This window comes from Glycine max, chromosome 1 (genome assembly GCF_000004515.6).
Source record: "Glycine max cultivar Williams 82 chromosome 1, Glycine_max_v4.0, whole genome shotgun sequence".
Classification (NCBI taxonomy): Eukaryota; Viridiplantae; Streptophyta; class Magnoliopsida; order Fabales; family Fabaceae; genus Glycine; species Glycine max.
This window is the reverse complement of record NC_016088.4, coordinates 55,230,433-55,255,264: the sequence shown is the minus strand read 5'-3', so window position 1 is coordinate 55,255,264 and position 24,832 is coordinate 55,230,433. Positions and strand designations below refer to the sequence as shown.

Here is a 24,832-nt window from a genome sequence, read left to right as displayed (position 1 = left end):
AATATTATATATTAAAAAAAATATAATCGAAAGAAGTGAGGATATTATATATATATATATATATATATATATATATATATATATATAAATGTGATGAGAGATTAAATTATATAATTTTGATAATTATTACATCATTTATATAACTTGATATAAAATGTGATTTTTATTAATTTATCCATTAAATTATATTTATGTATTATCAAGACGGTTTGAGTCAAATTTTATTAAAATTAAATAACAAAAAAGAAAAGGGTAAACAATCTATATTTTAATTAAACACGCGATAAACTTTCTATTGGAGGAGAATTACCATTTTACTAGCTTTCAGTCTATATCTTTAGTTCATTTTCACCAATAATACTTAAATAAAAAATTCTTATTTTAATTTTTTCCTTAATATCTCTATCTATTTTACTTATTACATTATTATATTTTTGTTTCTAAACTTTAGAAATATTTGACTTTCAAACAAAGATATTTAAAATTTTGTAATAAAAAAATAAGAATTCAAAATTGAATAAAAAAAAATTGACTTTCAAATGAAAATACTTCTTTTATTTTTATTTATAAGACAGTTTTGAAAAAAAAATTGTCCATTTTTATTAGACGACTTTTCAATTGCCTTGTGAATTAATTATTTTTTCACCTATTAAAATTGAAGATGAATGTTTTCAATAAATTTTTTAAAAAAATATTATAATTATAAGCAAACTTAATATTAATAACTAAATTAACTAACTTTTTAAATAAGCATAAATTAATCAACTATGACTTATAACTAGGGATGAAAGGAGTATTAAATTTTGTAATTAAAAAATTCAAAATTAAATATAAAAATAAAAAATAATAACCTAAAAACTTATTTTGGTAAAATAAAAAATTATATAAAATCATAAATATATTCTTTATATTATTTTACACTTGTCAACCAGTTCTACAGAAAGATAATCAGCACCTTCGCAGAATCGCAGGTACAAGTAAACATAAACATGTTTCGGCGCTCAATTTGATTCACCGATGTTATTGTCATAAATAGTGTATCATATATTAAGTACAAACCCAAATGAAAACTTGATAATACAAACATCAAATCAAACCTCCAACAGCTGTTGGCTGTTGTCTCGAGAAAGAATTTATGTGAACGGGCAACGAATCAACAATAAAAGGAGTATGACTAACCAAAATTGGGATCCAGCAGCAGAGTTAATAGTTTAGAGAGAGAGACGCAACTTGACAAAATACTAAAACCGCCTCCTAAAATATCCTTATTTCATACATTTTCGGGGTGTAATAAATTATGGGAAAAATAAAAGATTTAAAAAATAAGTGACGGTACCACTGGCCCAAAAATCGTAAAAGGTACCTCCTCTAATTCCATCTGACAGGATAAAATGCAGTAGTACCTCAAGCGTATATAAATCAGGCAAAACTGCAAGAGGTTACAATGATATATTGATGTGTTAATAATAATCCTTTATATCCTGTGGCTGCCCTGAGGGATCTGTAATTCTTCATAATCACCAGCCCAAACCTGCTTCAACATTTTAATTAGCCCTTGGATAAACCAGATGCGAGAGGATTATAACAATTTTGAATCATAACAAGCAACTGGTAATACCCTGTATTGATTGCCAGCATAGACGTACTCTACATACAAGTCTTTAGGACTTCCTGGACATGGATCACAGAAACCCATGATGCCTGATTTTTTTACACCTTCATGAAGCTGCATCAACAAATAGGACATTCATCATCTAATAAAAAAAATGAACCGTCCGACATATAAACCATGCATATTTCAAAGGAGAAATGCTAGAAACAAATTCTTTCGAACAAACTCTTAACCATGCATATTTCAAAGGAGAAATGCTAGAAACAAATTCTTTCGAACAAACTCTTAATTACAGGGAAGCCCGGTTAGTAAAGCAGGTGGTTAGAGAGGTCTGTTTGATGGTTTGGGAACAAAGAGGATAGGGAGTTATAAATACCATTTTATATTGAATACTATTCTTTGGGATTGTAATAAACTGGTTTCACAGTTGTAGAAGGGGTTTTAACTTGGCAGGGCAGAATAATAGAATTTTCTCTCTGATTTTCTTCTCCCTCGTGTCTCTTAATTCTATGTGTTGATCTCTCTAAGGACCTATCATCCTTGAACCCTGAGTCTCATTGATGTAAAATTCAAGGTTCAGAAATTTGGTTTAAATCCCATTAAACAGAAAAATATCACCCTATCTATTAGTTTCTATTACTGTCTGACCAAAGAAGCATGCTGCATTTTATCTTTATCCCATATTTACTGCAATTTTATATTCATCTGGATAAGTGGGCAGACACAAAAAAATGTAGTTATTGGACCGTGTAGCTAACTAGAATAGTTTTGTGAGAACATGCATAGTAAAAAGAAAGGAGGCGTACCTTGAGTTGGCCAGAATCATTAACTAGAAAATTCAAAGGTATTGTAACATCAATGACTTCTGAAGTTAATTCAAAACTTGTTTCACTTGATGACTTTAAGTTGTTCAAAATTCTCTGATTTCCATATAGTGCTCTCATAATAACCAGTCCACCTGTTTCTAATTGCTTGTTTCTTTTCCTATTAGCCACATTTTGTTGTAAATTCTGAGCTTTCTCTGCTGTAGCTCGTGCTTCCTTAACCTGCACAAATATTTTTCCCCAGGGGAGGAGAGAGAGATTAACCAGGATACTCAACAGACTTCAAAAGATTAGAAATATAGATATGTCCCTCCCTAGACAATCTCATTCTAAGAATTGGAATTATATTAGAAATGAGGGAGATCGTGTCATGAAACAAACTGATTTGTGTATCTGATATTTGAAAATCACTACTGAGAACTAAAAGGAGGCACTTGGCAGAAATAGAATCCTAATTCCCCAGGTATTTTGGACTAGTGCGAGATATTTGGGAATGAACTATGAAATATATGGAACTCAAGGCCCTGATGTTTATTGTATGACAATTGAAAATTACTAAAGATTTCCAAATCTAAAAAATGCAAAAACTAGTGATCAATAGTAAATATATTTGTTATCCAACTATAGATGCCTTATTCAGAGCATACTTGGAAATTTAACACAACCATGATGTTAGATCCCCGGTAATATGGCAGGCAAGGGACAATAGAGAAATGCAGGATTTCTAGGAATCTTAAATGACAATGTCATGCCAAACACAGCCTAAAAATTAATAGCTGGTGCACTTCTCACAAAGGAGTGGATGATAATTGGAAGTTGCAACCATCTATGAATCCGCATAACAATCAAATTTGATAATATCATAAGAATTCTCAACATATTCAAAATCAATGGTTAAACAAAACAATCTTCAGACATCACAATGAACAGTTTCAAGTTGAACCATTGGCTGAAACTTAGATATTTGGGAGCAAGTGGGGTTGTGGGGCCCTCATACAATCAAACAAACGTGTGCCACACATTGACAAGAAGCATATCTTCAATTGTGATCATACCTATTACAAGTGAATAAATTATAAGAAGTTTGACATGAGGAGGGTTACAGTTTGCAAACAAGAAACAACAACAATTTGCAGGAATAATAGAGGTCAATGCCACTGCTTTGGGCACATTAATCACCATTACCTGAGCAGAAGTTTTCTCCTTCTCCTCCAGAGCCTTCTGTTTATTCCTTCTAAGGTAATAAGGTTTAATAAAAAGTTTCTGCAAACAAACAACACAAATATTTAAGGAAATGATGAGGAAAATATCGTCAAACTGTTCAATAAACAAAACAACCACCTCTGTCACATTTAGCTGAAAGATAAATGATTATCTTAATTCTGTCCTATAGTTTTTTCTGCATCAGAAATATTTGGTAATAAAAAGTGGTAAGTGGAGATCAAAGTCATGTAACTAATGCTACAACTTACTCGAGTGAATTCACAAATGAAAAGTTTTAGAAAGTATTTTCTTTATTTTCAATCAATTTTGTCCTGCCTATCCACATGCTCTGCATTAGGGGTGTGCAAAAAACCGGTTCAGACCAAACTGGATTGTAACTGAACTGAAACCGAACCGGTATTAACCTGGACTGGTTTGAAAAAAAAAATAATTGCACTGTTATACAAAAGTAGTCCGGTTAACAGAATTGTTTTTACAAAACCGATTCAGTTAACCAAACTGGTTTTCACCTGAATAAAAAATCAATAGAAAAAACAGTTCAAAAACCGGTTCACCTCTTAGAACTGGTTTTTAAAAACCAGTTCAATTCTGAACCGGTTTTCTAAACTAGTTTGGCTATTTGGATATAAAACCGAACCGGTTAAAACGGTCGTTCGGTAAAAAAAAAAAACATTTGAAACCAAATGTTCATTCCAAAACTAAGTAGAATTTGCACTTGTCACCCCTACTGTATAGTGATGGCTCATTTGAAATCATACTCTCTTCAGCACAAGGAGAAACTAAGGAATCCAAATGAGCAATAGCATTATTCAGATTCAGAGGATAGCAAATTACCATAACAAAATGTTTTCCTCTTAATTGGCATACTAACAATAAACTAAGTGCAGACATATATGGTTATAAGTCTTCAGTCTTCACAAAAATAAACTGGCAGAGAGCACTTGGATAAAAAGAATTTGGTTATCGATGTAAAGTTTATTTGAATTCACCTTTAGAACAAAGTAAAGAGATGCAGGAACGACAAATGCTCCAGTAGCAAACACAGGGTTCAGATGTCTTGTCAGCAAAATCTGCAAAGTAAAAGCTAATTTAAGTTACAAAAAAAGTAAGTCAAACAAAGTAAGTTAAATTGCAATATTACCTGTTTTTAATAATAGATATAATATCTAAATAGTTTGCTCAGCAAGTACATGCTTTCTCAAGTTAATTATGATACCAAATATCACAAAGGCATTTAAAGTCTAAAACAAAGCAAAAATCAAGATCAAAGCCAAGTAATAGAACAAATATTAAAAAAAATGACATTTTAACAGAATAAACTTATATCAATGTTAATTAATAAAAGGGGTTGTCTATAGCGCCCATAGGCATATAGGATGAATGCATTAAATGCATGTTTGTCTCTTATTAAGTCTAATAAGGCAAGTACATACTTCTATATACATAGATCTTCCGAGCATCTTCACAATCGAGAACATAAACGAACCACTTACATAGTATATCTAAATAAAGGTCAAAGCCCAAAATTATATCTAGTATCTATCAGACATGTAAAGAACCAAGAGTGTCCTTACAGGAATAATTAACTTCTGACCCCCACGATACAGCTCAAATTTCCAGGAAATACCCTGAAATGGTTAAAAAAGAATGTCAAAAGGCTTATAAAACAGATAATGAACAAGCAGGGTAAAAAAAATCACCTGGCATTGAACTTCAAGTACAAGGAAAAATTTTAAGTCGGGAAGGGAGGATTACACAATGGAATCTTCAAAAACAGTTATATTCATTAGTGAAACTGTACGACAAGGAACTGTTGATATGTATTACCACCTGAATCTTTTGATTATTTAAAAAATTTCCATCTTCATATACCCAAAACATTGGTTTTAAATTACATTTCGCATTGGATTTTCTCCAAGGGTTTTCATTTGGAAGTTGCTGCAATCAAGTTGTATGGTGCAATTTCTTGTGTGATGCACTCAGACGTGTTTGCTGTTTTGGTTATGAAGCGTAAAGTTTTAATCATTGACTATAAATATGTTTTTACATTTAGGTTTTTTAAATGTACACAAACACAAAATTTGTGTAATACAAAACTACTTAGGATCAAAATAGTTGTCATCCCACTATCCCGTTTTGGGGGATGGCCCAGTTCCTCTATTAACTACTATCAGTACTACGGGGAGATATTCATGTACTTTCAGTAAATAGCTTTAAGTTTTGGGATAGTTGGTGTATGATGGTTCTATTGCCTAAGTGGTTGAAAGTTCTATCCTTGCCATACCCATTCTTCTAATAAAAAGAAAAAACTTGAAAGTAAGCACAAGTAGAGCCGTGTCCACTGTCCACACTTCAAGCCTAGAAGGATGTTGCAGAAGGTGTGAGTAAAAGGTATATGTGTTAAAATAAAATTATTCATTTACTTTCACCAACTGTAAAAACTTTTGGAGTAATTGGTTCATGTCAAATACCAAATTGATTTTATATAGTAGTAGTTAAAACAAGCTTTCATCCTAAGCCTAAACTGCATTATTAGATTTGATCATAGGAAAAGGGGGAAAAAAAAGATACAAGATATAAACATGAATACAAATAAGAAATTGTTAACTACATTACCTGAATTCCTATTATATACAACCAGCGTACCGAGCTGAATTTGGATAGCTTCCTCCCACCACCGACTTCAACCTCAAGGGAAGAACTACAAGAAGAAATGGTTTAATGTCAAAACAGATAGCACACAGACAAATTAAAACATTGACTAGCAATGGGTATGGCTGATAATTATGCTAGTGATGCATAATCAACATTTGCAGTCATTAAATATTATAGTATCCGTTAAAAATAGCATTAAAAGAGATTCTACTCACCATTTAATACGTACAAAAGGTATATTGATTCAATTTTACATGAAGTAATTGGGAATCAAATAATAAAAATCTATATTAATACTGCCCCTGCTTCAAATATCCCAACTGTAACAGCTCTAACTTGGTCCTAATCTTTTTCCCCTTACAATTCGATTCTAATCACAACAAAAAAAAAAAATCTTCTTTGGCCATAGATGTGGGATGCCACTGCCTGACAAGAAAATAGATCCCAAACACAGAAAACAATATAAGAGATGCTATTACTATAAGGCTGAGCAACTTCATTTGTTATCCAGTGCTAAAGGGAACTGAAACAAGCATCTACTCAGAAATCAGAACAGATTCCCAAGTCAATTTTGAACAAGTAAGAAAGAGACACAATATAGCATCAGTAGAACAACCAAGCCTTTTCCTACAAGGTGGGGTTGGCACGTTGGATCAACCAACATCATTGAGGTCTATCATAATCCAAAAATTTGACACACATATTTAGATTAAGATCATTTTGATGGTTTCTCCTAAAGTTTGCTTTGGTCCTCCTCTACTAAATTCTCATTTAGCAGTGGCACACAGAAATGAGTCCACAACAAAGCTTTACAATTACTAGTCACATCTGAAATGTAACTAAAACTAACACTTTTTCTCTTCCAATCAATAAAATTTATACTCAAGCAAGAAAGGATACGATATAGATGGAATAAGTCTGCAAGAAAGGATACGATATAGATGGAATAAGTCTGCAAGAAAGGATACAATATAAGCTACAAGCTATAATAAATTATCAAATAATTCATAGAAAGCTATGGCAATAATTCATTTTTTTATGGGAAGGCATTCATTAAGACAGTGAAGAAACAAACAATGGAAATAACAATAGAAAGAGTTGGGGTTTGAGTCAAGATTTGAACCTACAAAAACCTTTGTCAAGAATATCATATGACATTGCGAACATTTAGCAACCAAAAACAAAGCCAGAAACTAAAAAATAACGCCCAAACTAAATTTACATCTAATAAGATTTTGTGTACCTCCCAACTCTTCCCACAATGCAGCCAAGAGATTTAGGAGAAAAACGATGAGTATAATGAACTGATGTCTCAAAAGAACCTGTGCCAAACTAAAGGAGTTGAGAAAGAGTTAATTCAGTATAGGAAAAGATGAATCTTTATTGTCCTATAAAAAATTGCAATATCTAAGAAACTACTTGAAAGGCAGAAGTGCAAGATCTATTATATTTTTACTAATTTTTTGGGTTTAGAAAGATGGATAATAGAGGGGGGGAAACATTTTTATGCAGAAAATACAGAAGTACCTTCACTTCTCCAGAGGCAGACCTTCTCTGATCTTTCTTTTGCCACCCAACAGTTACAGATGAATGTGGCCCCAAAGCAAGCTCTATCTGTAACACAGATGAAAAGGGAGAGATCGAACATTGAAGATCTTCCAAAACTGTTTCATAAATCTCAAGATAACAAAAAGCTCAATTCACCAATTCTGAGCTGTAAAACAGTCCCTGCTTAGATTGCCCATGTGATTTGGTTAATTACAGCGAAATTCTAACACAACACTACATTAGGGATTTGGATATCTATAAGTACCAAATACACAGCTTGTTGATGAATCTCTACTACAAGTTCAAAAGATATGCCATATGTCCCCACCAATAACAAACCATTCATTTGTTTCCTTGGGTTTTGCAAAATCAAATGATGATAGATTAGTTGCTTATATGACATAGATCTTGCTTTTCTAAAAGAATGTAGGACACAGTAGCCAACTTTTTTTATATCAACAAATCTCTCATCTAATAAAAAGTAAGTGATTTCAAAGTTGACATTATGAAAATTTTATTTTAATACTTGACTAGCTGATCCATATATGTACAACCATTCATCTCAATTCCCTGTCATATTGTCTACTCCATCCCAAGTTTGCATCCATGTGAACTAGTTATCATGTTATTGAAAAGAAAGAAAATTTTGAGGTAGAGACTACAGAGTGTGGCATACATGTCCACTTGCTGTTTCTGACAGTTGGCGGGTCCATAAATTTGAAAGATTCAATGAACCGTCTTTCAGAGACAGTGCTATGCCCATTGTTGCAGCTGAGTGTGATGATAGATTACTGGAATATGAAGCACAAGAAACATTAAAAGGATCACTAAAACAGGCAAAAGAGCTTGTTCAATTTGATTTACAGAATACAAATTACCCACCGAGTTGTTTGCACCCCAATTAGTGCACGCAGACCAGCTGAGGCCACAACCTCTACTGACGAAACTTCTGAAAGATGATGCCTAAATACAGCAGTAGCAGCTCCACCGCCTTCCTCTCCATTCACTGCTAAATTACCACCAATCGTAACAGCATTACGCTTTGATAACTGAGACTGGATTTCACTTGTCATAGCCATTCTGATACTCATAAACGTAATAAAATACACAATCAGACGAGAAAACAAAGAAGAAAAGCTAAACACATAAATTGCATCATGCAACTAATATTTCACTGTCAGGATCATGCAACTAATATTTCACTGTCAGGACTCCGGGAGGGTGTTTGTATAAAAGGTTAAGAAAACAACTCCAGTACATTCCAGTTTCTGTCCACCATTGCTTACATTAACATCATGAAAGCCATTACTATAACAAGGTATTCTGTGGTAGGCTTTGGCAATATATGATTAAAAAATAAAATAAGCATTTCATTTTCCAAATTGATCGGTTAACTCTAGAGTTGTTCAACAACCACATTCATATTGATATAAATAAGCAAAAACTACGATGAACGGAGCAATACCCTCTGAGCATGCCATTTCCGTCTAGATAGCGTGGCAAAGACATATTGGCCACAATTGTACCGGAGGGTTGAAAATGCGCCGCCATTTTCTCGCGTTCCTTCATCCTCTTCAATCTCTCGAGTTCTGCCTTGATCTCTTCAGCTCCATTAAGCTTTGGACCAAGTTCCAAACCAGAGGTCAACCCCTCCATGCCGTAGATATCATATATTTGCCTTTTATTTGGATCTGAAAGAATCTCATACGCTTCGCATATTCGCTGAAAGTTCTCCGTAGCAATATCCTTCATCTGATAATAGAAGAAAGTAAAACGAATGAAGAAATAGCAAACGAAAACGAATTACGAGGCAGAGAAAGAGGAATACGTGAGGAGCTTGGTATTTATCGGGATGATAGGCTTGCGCCCATTGACGATACGCTCTGCGAATTTCTTCATCGGAAGCTTCTGGAGACAAATTCAAGAGCGCGTAGAGTTCTCTGTTGTCTTGTGCTTCGTTCGGTTCGTCCATTGCGGTGCCTCGTCGTGGAAATTTTGGAACCCCCAGAGGTTAGGGTTTTGCAGTGTTTGGAAAGTAAAGGGTTTAACGTTTAAGGGGTCTTCGCTTACTCTCTTCCTTGGCCGACGTCAACGTGTTAGAAAAGAAATTGAGTGGAAAATAATTAGGCCATCTCCTATAAAAGTTTATTTGTGGAGTTTTTTACACGAGTTTTGAGAAATTTTATGATTAGTGTGATGTGATGTCATTCTAAAAAATTTATACACAAATTTATGTCAATGATAAAAAATAAATAAACTTATATTTTTATATTTTTTATTCTTATTTAATTATGATTCAAATAAAATAATTAAATTAATTTTGTAATTATTACATATAAAAAATATTAAATATTAATTATTGATGAAAATTTACTTTATTCATTTTTTATGATAAGTTAAAAAAATACACAATACTTAATATTCAATTTAAAAACAATGATACCGAGGTCAGTGATAAACATTACATGAAAAGTTATAATTTAAAATAAAAATACAACAATAAGCTATGCAACTAAAATTAAATAACAAAAATAACATTAGCCTAGATAACTAAAATTAAATAACAAACACGACATTAATTTATTCATTGAAAATTTTTGTTTTGTCAAATATACTTACAATATTTTTCGTGGTTTTAAAGTTGCTTCTCAGACATGACACGTTATCTTTCATGAAAATTTTATACTCCAAATGCTTTTTCATGTTTTTGCAAACATATTTCTTGTGACTCCTTTAACATGATGAGTTGGGTGATGTTGTCATTTTTATCCTTCATTACGCTTCCCATGCCTAACAGATCAAGATTGTTAAAAGCACTGCATCTCCTTTTCCTTTTTTCTACTTGTTGTCCTATTGAGCGAGACATTGGTTATGGCATGTCATATTCTTCAACTTCAATGGTTTCCCTAGGTTAAAAGACGATGAGTAACCACTTGAAGCATAAAGTTCTCTTTGAAGACTTTCCCATAAATTCTACATCAAATTTTGGTTTATCTTTCAACAACAATTAGACATGCTCGACATCAAATTTTTTACCCATATCCTGTGAGTAAATTATATGTGCATTAGTCATGACATCTTTCTCTTAACTCCCACTTTTCCTATGAGTAACTATTTGTTTGTAGCAGCCATTAAACTTTTTGAACTAGATGTTGTAATCAATTTCATTGAGATTTCAATTTAGTGACTTTTCCATAAACTCCCCTTTGTCTTTGTCATTGTTGTACGCTTTCTTGATTCTTGTCCAATATTAGGTTAATGATTAATCAACTCCTATAATTGAATTCTTTGACACATTGAGTCACGATCAAATTAGAATCACATCCTTTTTCAATGATAATGTTTTACGGTTATTTTTTCTAACTTGAATTTTCTTCTCCTTTAGTTAGATGAATATTTTATAGATCAATTGGTGATTGTACTTCATTGTTAGGGGCTTAACATTGGATAAAAAAAAGGCCTATAACACATGTTTTGGTTGGTTAAATGAAGTGAATACATTCGAAACTGTGGATTTTGAGAATTTTCACTATTAGGGGTGATTGGTTTGGCATATAATAACAACACAACTGATAATTAAATTGATTGAGATCCATTTCAAATAGAATAAACAAGATTGAAACTTTATAAGAAAAAGAAAAATAGAATTAAGAGTTTAGAAATGATAGTTGGACCCATATTTATACTAGCTAGAATCCATAGAGGTAACAAAAAAAAATCCTAGTTACAACGGTTATAAAGTGTACATTTTTTGAAGATTTGAAACTGTAACATTTTCTTATTGATAGGCAACTGTAACATTTTTACATTGATAGGCAACAATTATAAATGTTTTTTCCTTGTATCCAATACTCCATACTCTCTCGGGACCCTTCTAAAGCCTTTTTTCTTTAGTCTCCCTATATAAGCTAACCCAACAAACACTTCATCTTTCTTCAATCTCCACCACACTCAACACCAAAGATTTCTTTATCTCCCCTCACACCACAGTCAACACCCCTCATCTTTCTTCAATCTCCCCTCACACCACACTAGCATCGGTCATCACAGAGCCACGGTTGGTCATCGCGGAGCCGAAGCCCCTTTCTCTTGCATAATTGATCTCCTTCACACGTCTTTGTCACGTCGATCATCACAAAGCCAAGGACAATTATTGCGGAGGCAGTGACAACGTGCGCTTCCCTCTTCGCCATTTCCTCCTTTGTATTGCATGTAGTATTTCTTCTATTATGAGTTGGGATTTTACAATGGTTAATTTGATTTAGATTGAAATTCTAGAGTGAATTTTGGGATTTCACAATGGTTGATTTGATTGTGTTCTCGTTGTTTTGATTTTGTTCATTCTTCTTTTACATTTTGCTTGTGGTTATGTTGTTGATGCTGGTGTTTGTATGAGCTACTAATTTCAGTTGATGGTATTCGACATTATTTTTTAATTTAGAGAAACAATTTCTCATATTAGAAACCCCAATTTATGGTGAAGGAACTCACATGTCCTATAGATACTCTCCAATGGGGTTTATTTTAAGAAATGGTTTCTTAGAGTTAAGCACTTGGGAAGAAATCTTCATTGAAGATGCTCTTAGGATCTTGTGCTTTTTGCTTATAGTGTAGGAAAGGTAAGAAATAAGAAGAATAATGTTGAGCATGCATATGCATGCGTTGGGTTTTAGGGCTAAGGAACATTCAGCCCAAAAGTAATTTTAGTTTTTTTTTTTTTTGAAAAAAAAGTATTTTTTATAACCTGAGGAATGAGATGCCCATTATTAGTTGTACCCAAAAAAAATACTAAGGAGTAATTACTTGATATTTGTCCAATTTTTTAGTTTAACATGTTTGAAATGTTAGTAAAATAACTTACATGGTCCACTAATAAGAAATTATTATTGGTATGATTTTTAAGGTGTTTTATATAAACTTACTATATGATATGATAATTAAATAACTGTGAATGTGAAAAGATTTTAAATTGTCATTACATTTATTTTATTTTTTGCTACAACATGTATTATTTATTTTTAGTTTTTATTAAATTTAAGTTTCCAATCTTATGCATAAAAATAATTATTTGTCAAAAATAATTTTATAATTCTCTTGATCTGGTAGCAGACAAGTGTATAAAACAACAAAAAGATTAAGAGTATTATTAATAAATTTAAAAATAGCATAATAGGTAAATTAATTAAGAAAATGATTTAAATTTATAAAACTAATAAATTATATATTATAATTATTATTTAAAAATAATAATTTTCATTTTAATTTTTTTCATATAAAAGTATAAAATATTTAAAATATGATTAATATAAAGTATTTGACTACATTGAATAACATAGTATAATATCATAAGATTGAATATTTATAACATAATAATATAATAAAATTTAAATTATAATATTTAAATTTAATAAATAAAATTATAATCAAATATATAATTGTTTGATTACAACATAATCAAGGGTGTGCAAAATTTAGTTCTTTGAAAAAATGAACCGAACGTTTTCATTTGTTCGGTCAGTCATCCAAATAGTAGCTGATTTGAAATCAAATTGTTTTTTATGATTTGATTCTGAATTATTCTGATTTCAAACTGTTCTAAGAATTGAAACGATTTCAAATTGATTTTTAAAGTCAAATTGTGTTATATTTAGTAAAACTAACCTATAAGTTATAAAATAAGAGTTTAAAAATTAAAAATTAATTGAAAGCTTATAAACTAATTGTTTTAATTAAAAATTAAAAAGTGTTTAACAACATAAAGGTCTCATCCTCTGAAAAAAAAAACATAAAGGTCTCATCCTGCACATCCATCGGGTGAAAAATAAGTTTAAAAAAAAAACGCAAGATCGATGTTTACACTAGATGCTCATCCATCGGGGTGAAAATAACTTTTTCTTGCTAGAAATTCTACAGTGCCTCTAACTAGGACCATACCCATTATTTGAAGGTAAATTGTCAAGACTAAATTAACTCTTTGTGCTACGCTCAAGTCCGTCCTCTGTGAGTTAACATAATTCAAACTCATTTATGCCACCATTATACTCCTAAAAAATGATGCCAGGTTAGATTTCGCTCTATCTTTCAACTTATATGTCACTTCACTATCAAAACTCTAAGCAATCAACCAATTTGTAAATTATAATTTGTATATCATATAGTATGTTTAGACATTCTTACAAAATCTATCATACTAATCATTAATATTTCTCAATTAAAAAAATAGTTTATATTCACACTAATCTATCATACTTTTAAGATGGTCCAATACTTATGATATTTCTCCTCATTATGTCAGTCATAATTCTTGATAACTCTCACACTTATATTCACATTTCTGAAAGTAAACATTCGCTTGATTTTCCTTCCAGTTTCAAAGGCCTCAAATCATACATAGTGTCAATCACATAAGTTGAACTAGAAATGAGTAAAGTAACATCATAAAATAACTTCAAAAATGATCAAATTAAACACAAATTCTCTATCACCATATATAAGAGCATTACTGGAGATCATTAAATTGCTGTATACATATTAAATACTTCAAATAAGTAATTTTTAGTATTTTGAATGGTCAAAATATCAACTATAAAAAAACATAATAAAATATAAAAGACCAAAATGAGAATATTAGAAAAATTTAATGGACTGAATAATACTTTAACCTAATGAAATTGAAGTAAGATCACTTTTATAAATAAATAAATTAAATTAAAAAATATTAATAACGGTTTTATTTTTAGGAAAATGAATTAGGAGGAAAGTTCTTTCCATGACCACTTGGCACGATATTATTTGTAATAACAAAGCGACAAAATTTCGTCTTTACTCTCGGAGGAAAGTTCGAGGAAATTTCTGCAATGGCCCCAGTCGGACAAAATTTCTCCTTCTAAATAGACCGACCAGATATCACACCTAAACCTTTATACGCCAATTCTTCTTTTGTGGATAGATTAAATATCTATTTTTAAATTGCAAAATCCGGTTAAATTCAAAATTTCTCCTCAAAATTTTCATTCCATTTTAGTTTTTAAATTTTTTTTTTTGGTCCCTCGTAGTATAATGTAAAACAGATTATTGGAGTCAATGAAACATAATATCTCATTAAAAAGCATAGATTATTCCACGTGTTCTTTTAACTACGCAAAGCTTCTATTTTTTTAATGTGAATAATTAGATAAATTTATCGTTAACCAAAAGAACACAAACCCAAGCAGAAAAACCTCATACTTTATAATTCTTAATTTACAAATTATATACGAAGTTGCCTTTGAATTCAATTGTGTTTATCAAAATTAAATTAACGTCTATAGAACTCGACAATTTTGATGTAACATATATAATATTATTTGACATCACGTGTTTGCTTGTGAATTAAATATTTAAATGTATCAAGAAATAGCATTAAAAGAATTATCAGAATGGATGCTTTGGGATAAATAAGTTTCTGTGAAAATAATGTAGTTTTTTTTTTGGGTTTTCCACAAGTATCTTTTTTTTATATAGACAATTCTATAATATAAACAACTTTTCCGTTGATGTATAAAAATCAATTTAATTATACACTTTTCCTGTACGAAAAAAAAAAAAAAAACTTGTCGATACACCAAACCTTAGACTTACATAATTACGTACTTCATTTTTTGGTGAACGCATATATACGCGCATGTTTATTTTTTCCACACCCAAATGCAAAGTTGTATGATTATATATAACAACTCTGGGACACTGAAAAAATCTCTCTAAGCCAAACCAGCCTTTACCCACATGCTAAGGTTATGATATGCTCTTTGGAAAGAAGCAGGGCCCGAAGGAGAATCGAACATAAAAAAACATGACCAAAATGGACATGGAATTCTCATCATCTTCCCCTTAAGTTTATCTTCATTATTATATTGGTTAATTTGAAGCTGCACGTACAGTGGTAAGTAACGGAAAATGGGGTTGCACATGGTGGCTGTGGCGAAGTTCCACTTGCATGTTGCCAGACACAGTGTAGGCCCTGTGGTGGCTTGGACCGTTTGTCCTATAGCCTTCAAGCTCTTATTGAGTCTGAGGATGTTCCGAGAAGAAGCACTTTACTCAACGAGGTTCTTCTTCTTTCGATTGGGGCAGATTGTCTTCAACAGGAATGGTACAAGGTTGGAGCGAGCTTTCCGACTGATGCTGCAAACATTTACTTCCACCACCACTGCTCCAACAACACAGCAAGAAGAACAGCTCAACCAGGACACCTTCAATACTCTTTTAACTCTCACACTATAGTCGCTTACTTTCTTCTTCTTTTTCCCCTTGTTTTGTTGGATTAATAAATGTTATTAGTTAGCAGAGGTTGCAGTACTCATATCATATGTGCTCTACATATCACTAAAATGAATTCATGCATTTTGTTATTTCTTCGTTATCCTATAATCTGCAGTCTGGATCTCAACTTGTCCGTTTCACACATTCTGTTTTCATGTCATCGTAGTTGATGATATTTGGAAACAGTACTGGTATTCTTGGTTAAATGTAAACACTGTTATGCATTTTTGATTTATATCAATGTAATTGGATCAAGCTTATACCTCAAAGATCGTGAATTTGAATCACCTTATCAGTGTAAAGATCTTGTTAGCTAGTCAATAATCTATAACTTTTTAAGTACTTTTATAAGCATTATTTGAATCTTCAAACTTATATTGACAGGTAAGACTCAGATCCAACTTATCTAAATTTTATGGGGGAAAAATGCCATAAATTTATGCAATTTAACTATTATGCCGTTTAGTAAATAATAGCTGTCCTGATCGAGACAGAAAAGAAATGGGGCAAAAGAGCATGTGTTCCAGGTAATACGTGAATTCAATTCGACAGGGTTCATGGATGCATTCTTTCCAAATCAAAGAAAGACACATGAGGGATATTTTCCGAGTTCTTCGTCAGTATCATGACTCATGAGGGATATTTTTCTAAAATAATTACGAAGAATGTTAATCGAAAGTGCAAGGCAATGACTAAAATTATTATTTAAAAAAATTTCTAATCATGTACTTTGTTGTAACTTTCGATGTATTTTCGGTAACTTTATCTTAAAAAGTAGGATTCTCCTTTTCAATTGTTAGATTTTCCCCCTCACTAACACATTTTAATTGAAAAATAAAATAAAATAATGGAAATTTGGTTCCATCCCACTATTCATACTTTTTCTTTGCAGACTCATTTCACTATTCATACTCTTATACCTGAAAGACAAATAACTTATTTATTTTTTTGACACTTGATAAAACTGTACAGGACTATGAGAATATTAAAATAATGAAGAAAATAAAGTTTTAAGAATCAAAGTCTAAGATATATTAATCTAAAATTAAAAAGTAATTGATCGGATCATGGAATTATTTCTAGTTGGAAAAAAATCATCATTGAGATTACAAATTGCCCGAAAGTGATTCGTAAAGATGTCCTGACCTCGTGTATCAATGAAACACAATATTTATAATATCAAAATTCCCACGGCTTGGCCTATACAGAGCATGTTTAGAAATTAGATAAAAAAAAATGTTTTTGATGTAAAAATACTTTTATTAAAGGATTAAAATTCTTACTTTTGATTTTATTTTATTTTTATCTATTACATTTGCATTAGAACAATTTCAAACCAAAACATGCACATAATTGGTTCAAATTTCCTTCAACCCAATTAACACGGTGGACATTGTCCATATAATAGGTATATTGTTTCTTTATGCATCCTGGGCCGAAGCAGGGGTGTTATTCTCACCCTAAAGAATTGTAAATTACCATACTACCCTCCTTCCTTTCCTACACCCCCAATCCTCTCCCTCATTCCCTCACCATCCTCTCTCATGACACCCCCACCCCTTTTTCATCACATCCCAAATCTCCCTCGTATCAACCTCATTCATTAGCTGATTCATTTTATTAGTCTCTTTCACTGGTAGAACTTGGATTCGTGACTTGATAACTTTTATGTTTCATTTTGTGTCAACAAAATCATGCATGTTTCCATTTTATTATAGAGAATCACAAACTTGGAGTCGTGCCCTTGGAATGTTGCAAAGTACCACACCAGAAATCACCAACCACTGTCTTTGTTGTGTTGGAAATCACAATCACCACCGTATTTGTCATGCTAGAAAGTTTGACCAAAAGGCACAAAACACAAGTGGGGAAGTGAAAATGAGAATAGGGTTTCTAACAACGAACAAATATTTATAGATGTTTAGATAGGGGGTGCATGGCCTCAAGTAAATAAAGAGTCATAATGATTACAATTGCGTACAACCTTACTGCGTCCCTTTGTTCCACTAGGCATGAACAACAAGGAAAAGTCGTGAGTTATAGTGCTACATGTGATGCATTCAAATTAAAATGTAGCTTTAAGAACCATTATGAAGGTTGTGACTTTTCTCCTTCTTGTTGGGTATATGCTGACCTAGTATTGCTTTTAGCCTCTTGGCTCTTCGCACTTAAGTTTGAGGGAGGGGGGGTACTTTTTATCAAGTATATATTGACCTAGCCTCACTTCTAGACTATGGGCATTATGCATAAGTATAATTTGTAATTAAAATATAAAAAAAGTGTCAAAATTTTCCTCTTTTATTTTTTTTTGTGTGAATAATCAAAATTTTGGAATCACCTAAGTTTTTGTCCAGTAGGTGTTTAAACTGGTAAATTTATATTGTTTTGGAATTATATTTGTTGCAGAAACATAGAATAAAGCTTGGAAGAGAAGTTGAAGGTCTGGATACTCTCACTCAACATTCCATACGCAGGTCTGGATACTCTCACTCAACATTCCATACGCGCTGAGCGTGACACAATCGCTCAGCGAACAACACTCGCTTAGCGTTAAGAAGTCACATGGAAAGCCTGACATCATGTGAAGGCACGCTTAGCACGAGTCGCGTGCAGTCACACTTAGCTTGAGGTTGCAAAAAATAATAGAACAAAATTACGTTTTAAAGGAAAAAGGAGGATTATTCATTATTCATTCATCTTTCACAAAATTATTGAAAATTCCAGAGAGCAAAGGCTAGGGCTCGTGCAAGAAGAAGGGAAATCACCCATTAGGAGCCATTTCATCCCTCATCTCCACTCTTCTTCACCTTCTTGCAATTGTAAAATCTCTCATGACAGTGAGATGCTAAATTATCCATTGTTGGGAGTTTAGCAACCAAACACTCTTGATGTAATGATTCTTACTATCTATTTTATTATTTCAGTTTCATCGTTTCTTTTATGCGCGTAATTTCATGCTTGTGGTTTGATCACCCTTATTCATGCTATGTTTTAAGGTTTAGACATTGAGAATTATTTATCTCTTAAGATCTGGAAAGTGACATCTAAATTACTCATCTTTAGGAATAGAATAATGTTATTTAACCTGTTGAATGCATCTTCGTTAACAATGCAATTTAACTAATTTATCTCTTAAGGGATCAGGAGAGGAATTAGGTAAATTAGAGTTTTTCATATGAGAGATCATAGCTAAAGTATATGAGTAGATGTAAGTGATAATTAGAATAATATCAAACAGAGAAAAATCATTAGCATTTCATCGATAATAATTTTGGTAGGCTAAATCCCAATAAATCCATATCCTGAATCAACCATTGCTTCATCGAGCGCTTATTTTTCTTCCCTTGCATATGATAGACAATTAATTTAATTTTCTGTCAATTTATTTTTAATGTTTTGTCTCACAAATATCTAAATCAATTCATTGATTACTTGAAAATTAGATAAACACAATTTTAAGTACAAACAAAATTCATGTTAACTCAACATTCGAACTTTCGTTTTACTTTGTTTAGGACAAATTGATATACTATCTAATGAATTAACATATAATTATGCTTAACTTAAATCATATAAAGATTTCATATATAATCATAACAAATAAAAACTCATCATATCTCTAATATATGTTATCATATATTATTTCTTTAATTTTAAGAATAAGATACGATAAGATTGCATTTTGAGTTTTTATGTAAGATATGAAAGAATCAAGAGTAGAGACAAAATACATTTTATATTCTCGTTAGACAATTCTAAATTCTAGAAAAACTCCAGACGAGAACATAAAACATATATGTCACGATTAATTCATAGACATTTTTACCGAGAGACAACACAAATATCTGCTAATTTAACATGTACTAATAACCAGCACATTATATTTTGTACAGTAGAATCTAAATTTGTGTTTATCCCCTTGAGGATTACAAGAAAAAAGAATATTACATAATGATGCCAAAATATAAATTTATTGGTATCTTAGTAAACTTTGGTCGCGTGTTAAAGCTTTTTCTTTCGTGAGTTGATTCGTTCGTGCCGAGTGTGAGCTACCGCGTACCGGCCTAGCTAGCTACTACCATTTAAAAGCTGTTACTTCTGCCTCCTCTGCTTTGTCCTCATTGATTGTTGATGAAAAAGTCCTCTCTCTCTCTCTCTCTCTCTCTCATAAAACCCCTTCGTTTCGTACTCCACCTTCTCCCTACCACTTGTTCGAAGTTTCATTCTTTCGTTTTGGCGAAATGGGTCGCAATGCAGCAGCTTTTCTGAGATGGTCGACGACGATGCTCTTGTTGTTATTGGGCATAGTAGGGCTGTGGCATTTACCCTGCACCAAAGCGACGTCGTACAGGAGGAACGCTTAGGCGACGATGATGTACGTCAACAACACACTTCCTTTTTCCTTTTTTTTCCCGCTTAATTGTTAATATTTATATATTTTTGGATTTATTCCTTGGTTTACGGCGTAGCGTTTCCTTCGATTAGTAGTATTAGAGTAGTGTAGCTGTTTCCTATGTTTCGGATGAAGCCAGAGCCTTCCTTCGGTAATGTAGTCACATCACAGCTACCGGTATTTGGGAATTAGCCTTCTACTAATTAAACTAGTAAATTATTATTATTATTAGGTTAGATAATTATTTTCATCTCTCTGAAGGTAGAATTTATCTTTTAAAGATAAAAAGTCAAATTTTATTCACCTAAAAAAAATATAACAAATTCATTTATCTATTAACTTCTATCAATTATCATTAAAAAAAGAATCACCGATAAATTTGTTATCACACAAAAATTACTATTTATCCTTATTATTATTAGATTAATAATGTCCATTGACCTAGTGAAGGTTGAATTGAAATTCCATTCCCAGCAAGCAATGCTCGGTCTACTTGAAATCCAATTAATCCTTACTTTAATATTACTATGAATATTTCTCTGTTTATTAACTTAAATGAGGGTTATTTAATTGAGAATTTAATATATATATATATATATATATATATATATATATATATATATATATATATTATATAGAGTATGTTATCTCATTATAGGTTATCATGTTTTTTTAAAAACTATACTGACAGTACTTTTTTATTGGTTCACAGTTTGAATTTTTTTATATCACAATGATTTTATAGTTGATTGAAAGTATAATATAAAATTTCGAAGAATGCTAATAATACATTGTTTTTATACATTCTTTATTATTAATTAGTTTTTTAAAACTACTATAAAATTAGAAGAGAGGACAATTAAATACTAGTAAGCAAAACTCAAAAAGTTATTATTTTTAATAAATTTGAGTCAATGATCAAAAATATATTTATAAGAGTAGTATGTTGTTAATTAGAGATGATTTAATTTAAATTAAGTTAGCGCGTTAAGCACAAGAGTTGCAAAGGACGGTTTGAACGAATTGTTTATGTACTGCTTCTAGTAGTTTTTGGTGGCACCAAACCAAACAGTTATGTTACTAGCAATGTAGCATTATTGTATGACCACCTGATCTGCTGTGCCTACCATTAAACAACCTATGACTCCACTTTCATTACATCAGGGGACAGGGAAGGCTGGTTGGGCTTCATTTCATAATTCCACTAGAACTAATTTGCCATGCACATACACTTGTTTGTTACTATTGAGTATTCATTTTTAATTTCTTTTCAATACTAGTATTAAATTATCCATTATGACCGATTTCTCGCCTAAATGTTTAAATTGTGTAATATTTCTATTTGATAATTAAAAATTAGTGATAACAATTTGCAACTAATTTATTTATTGTTGAGTAATGTTTCATCGTCATCTTATAATATTCTCTCGTTCATCTTCTTAATATTTTATAGAAATATTAAATAAAAAATCAAATTCTTTTAATATCTAGAAGATATAAAAAATACAATATTTCCATAATCAATAAGAATAATAGCAACGAATTGTTATAAGAAAAATTATTATTTTTTACCTGTCAAATGAATAATTAGAGAAGGCATGAATATACCTTTGCCAAATAGTGAAGTTACTTTCACTTTCACCAACTAGTAAAAGCAATTCTTACATGTTACTGTCACGAATTTCCAGAACTGCCCATAGTTTTTCCATTTTTAATTTTCAAAACTATAGTTCTGTGATGTCCCAGTTTAATGGAAGCACACTTTGATGCATCCAATCAGCCAGCCAATTTTATGAGAGTAGGGCTCACACGTTTCCAAGTTTTGTTGTTTGGTCGGTGCCATTATTGAGCATTTATTGAGTCGGGGAAATTAATACCACTGTTTGGTTTTTATGGGTTTTATCAGTGAAGAAGAAGATGGTGCAAAAGTGGTAAGGGTGGAAAACATGGACAACCCCTACAAGCATCAAGATAGTTTTGACAAGAGATTCAAATTATCATTGAACAAACTCTATGCATGGAGCTTAGTGGACTATGACAGGATTGTCATGCTGGATGCTGACAATCTCTTCCTTCAAAACACAGATGAGTTATTTCAATGTGGACAATTCTGTGCGGTCTTTATCAATCCTTGCGTCTTCCATACTGGCCTCTCCGTCTTGCAGGTAACAATATTTACCTATATATACTAGTATATAATGTTTTAAATGCAATGTAACTAACTCCATACACACTTCATTATATGCACTATTGTATATACACTCCATACCTTTTTACAGTATGATTTTTAATTGATAGATAATGTAAAAGAAATTTATATTGATAATACATAGGAATTAAATTCTTTGACCATCATAATTGACCTGTGTAACATGGATTCTAATATTTGATACTGGCAGCCGTCAATGGTCGTGTTCAAGGACATGGTTCATGAATTACAGAATGGGAGAGAAAATCCAGATGGTGCATTCCAGGGTTTTATAGCTAGCTGTTGCTTGATAAGCCAATGTTTCATCCACCTGCAAATGGCACCAAGCTTGATGGAACATATAGGCTTCCTTTAGGTTATCAAATGGATGCTTCTTACTACTGTAAGTTCTTTGAATATATATATATATTAAATAAACTTTTGAATGGTGAAATCTAAGTTTGTACTAATATCCTTCTTGACTACAGATCTTAAACTTCGCTGGAGCGTACCCTGTGGACCAAATAACGTGATCACATTCCCAGGGGCACTATGGTTGAAGCCATGGTATTGGTGGTCATGGCCTTTTCTGCCATAAGGCCTCCAGTGGCACGAACAACGCCGTCAAACTTTAGGGTAAGTTCAAAGGGGGTTAATCAGTTTTGGTGTTCTCTAATTTTATTAAGAGTTTCTAACAAAAAACCATTAAGGGGGTCAATACCTGAAAAACAGGATTTCAGAAAATATCTTAAAGTGATAGATTATCCATGCAACATTATGTGCATTTTTTTAATCATTTTTTTATTGCATTATGAAAGCTGTTGTAAGATTGACCTATCATTGGTGCAGGTATGGTGCTGAGATGGCTGTGATACTTGTCCAATCTGCAATATATCTGGGAGTAATAGCAATGACGCGTTTGGCAAGGCCAAGCTTCTCAAAGCTATGTTATAGGCGCTCTGATAAGAGCATCAACCTTGTGCATAACAGCCTCAAATTAGTAGCTTTGTGGTGCATCCTTGCTGCTTACGTAACACCATTCTTTACCATTCCTCACACGGTTCACCCTCTTCTGGGTTGGATCCTGTATTTGCTTGGTACCTTTGCACTTTGCTCAATTGCAATCAATGTCTTTATGCTACCAATGTTACCAGTTTTGGTACCATGGCTTGGAATTATTGGGGCACTTATGGTCATGGCATTTCCTTGGTATCCTGATGGGGTAGTGAGAGCTCTGTTTGTCTTTGCTTATGCCTTCTGTTCTGCACCATTTTTGTGGGCCTCTATGTTGAGGATAGTTCAAAGTCTTCAGTTATCTCTAGAAAGGGAAGCTTTTCTGCCAGCAAGATTGGGAGAATCTTCGCCAAATTCATGGTTTAACAAGTTATATTGAGTTGTCCGTATGGGCACAATACAAGGCTGGGACAGAGAGGGACCTTCGTGGCAAACTCAGCAACAAATAGAAGGGAGCATGATACCTTAAATACCAAACATGCCAGTAAAGCTTCACAATGAATCCAATCAACTCAAAATTAGTTTAAGAATTGACAGGTTAATTTATTTAAGTTGGTTCAGGAATTAAATGAATTGAATTTCTGTAAAAAATCCAGCTCAGTAAACAAATGGGCTGATCTTGAATCATGTATAGTTAGATTGATTTGATTGATATATGAATGTGTTATATGAAAAAAAATAATTTTTTATTCATATAAAATACTAAAAACTAAATAATGTGTAGTTTTTACTTATGTTGGATTTATATTATTATTTTTTAAATTTAACTCGTGATTATTAATATGCTATTATATTATAAAATTTAATTAATTTTTAATTTGAAATAAATAAAAAATGTAAAATCTTAAATGATAATGTTTTAGTTTTAAGAAATTTAAATTATATTAGTATCTTGAGGGCAACTTAGAGTGTCTTAAAACTATTGGCATGGACTGTTCGAAACTGATTGCAAAGGAATAAGCTCAACAGGGGATAACTTGGAGTTGTCACACTTAACCCTTAAGTGTAGGAGTTTATTAGCCCTTAGTACATCATATACAGTTGCATTTTTTCAAGAGATAAGTTAATGGTGT

The 24,832-nt window shown here is 31.9% G+C and overlaps 1 protein-coding gene and 1 pseudogene across 2 annotated transcripts; one reads left to right on the top strand and one right to left on the bottom strand.

Moving 5' to 3' along the window:
* Window positions 1-1,230: 1,230 nt before the first annotated feature.
* LOC100817782 (chaperone protein dnaJ 13) lies at window positions 1,231-9,975 on the bottom strand. Its single transcript, XM_003517376.5, has 13 exons — window positions 9,692-9,975; window positions 9,329-9,615; window positions 8,746-8,943; window positions 8,540-8,654; window positions 7,843-7,929; window positions 7,559-7,647; window positions 6,277-6,361; window positions 5,235-5,288; window positions 4,650-4,730; window positions 3,622-3,699; window positions 2,419-2,658; window positions 1,619-1,726; window positions 1,231-1,531 (listed from the first exon to the last, which is right to left on the bottom strand). Exons 1-13 carry the CDS (start codon window positions 9,833-9,835, stop codon window positions 1,475-1,477), a joined length of 1,623 nt encoding a protein of 540 aa, XP_003517424.1. The 5' UTR covers window positions 9,836-9,975; the 3' UTR covers window positions 1,231-1,474.
* Window positions 9,976-20,174: 10,199 nt separating this feature from the next.
* Window positions 20,175-24,435, top strand: LOC100796643 (putative glucuronosyltransferase PGSIP8; annotated as a pseudogene). Its single transcript, XR_412960.4, has 5 exons — window positions 20,175-20,539; window positions 22,464-22,722; window positions 22,957-23,148; window positions 23,234-23,381; window positions 23,595-24,435. The product of XR_412960.4 is annotated as a putative glucuronosyltransferase PGSIP8 (transcript).
* Window positions 24,436-24,832: the final 397 nt, after the last annotated feature.

Bases quoted from the DNA above. Each gene is read 5' to 3' on its own strand.
- LOC100817782 (XM_003517376.5), bottom strand. From the start codon at position 9,835: ATGGACGAACCGAACGAAGCACAAGACAACAGAGAACTCTACGCGCTC. The intron at 2,659-3,621 runs GTAATGGTGATT...ATATTTGTGCAG, and splicing joins AGGAGAAAACTTCTGCTCAG to GTTAAGGAAGCACGAGCTAC. The intron at 1,727-2,418 runs GTACGCCTCCTT...TTGTTGATGCAG, and splicing joins ATGATTCTGGCCAACTCAAG to CTTCATGAAGGTGTAAAAAA.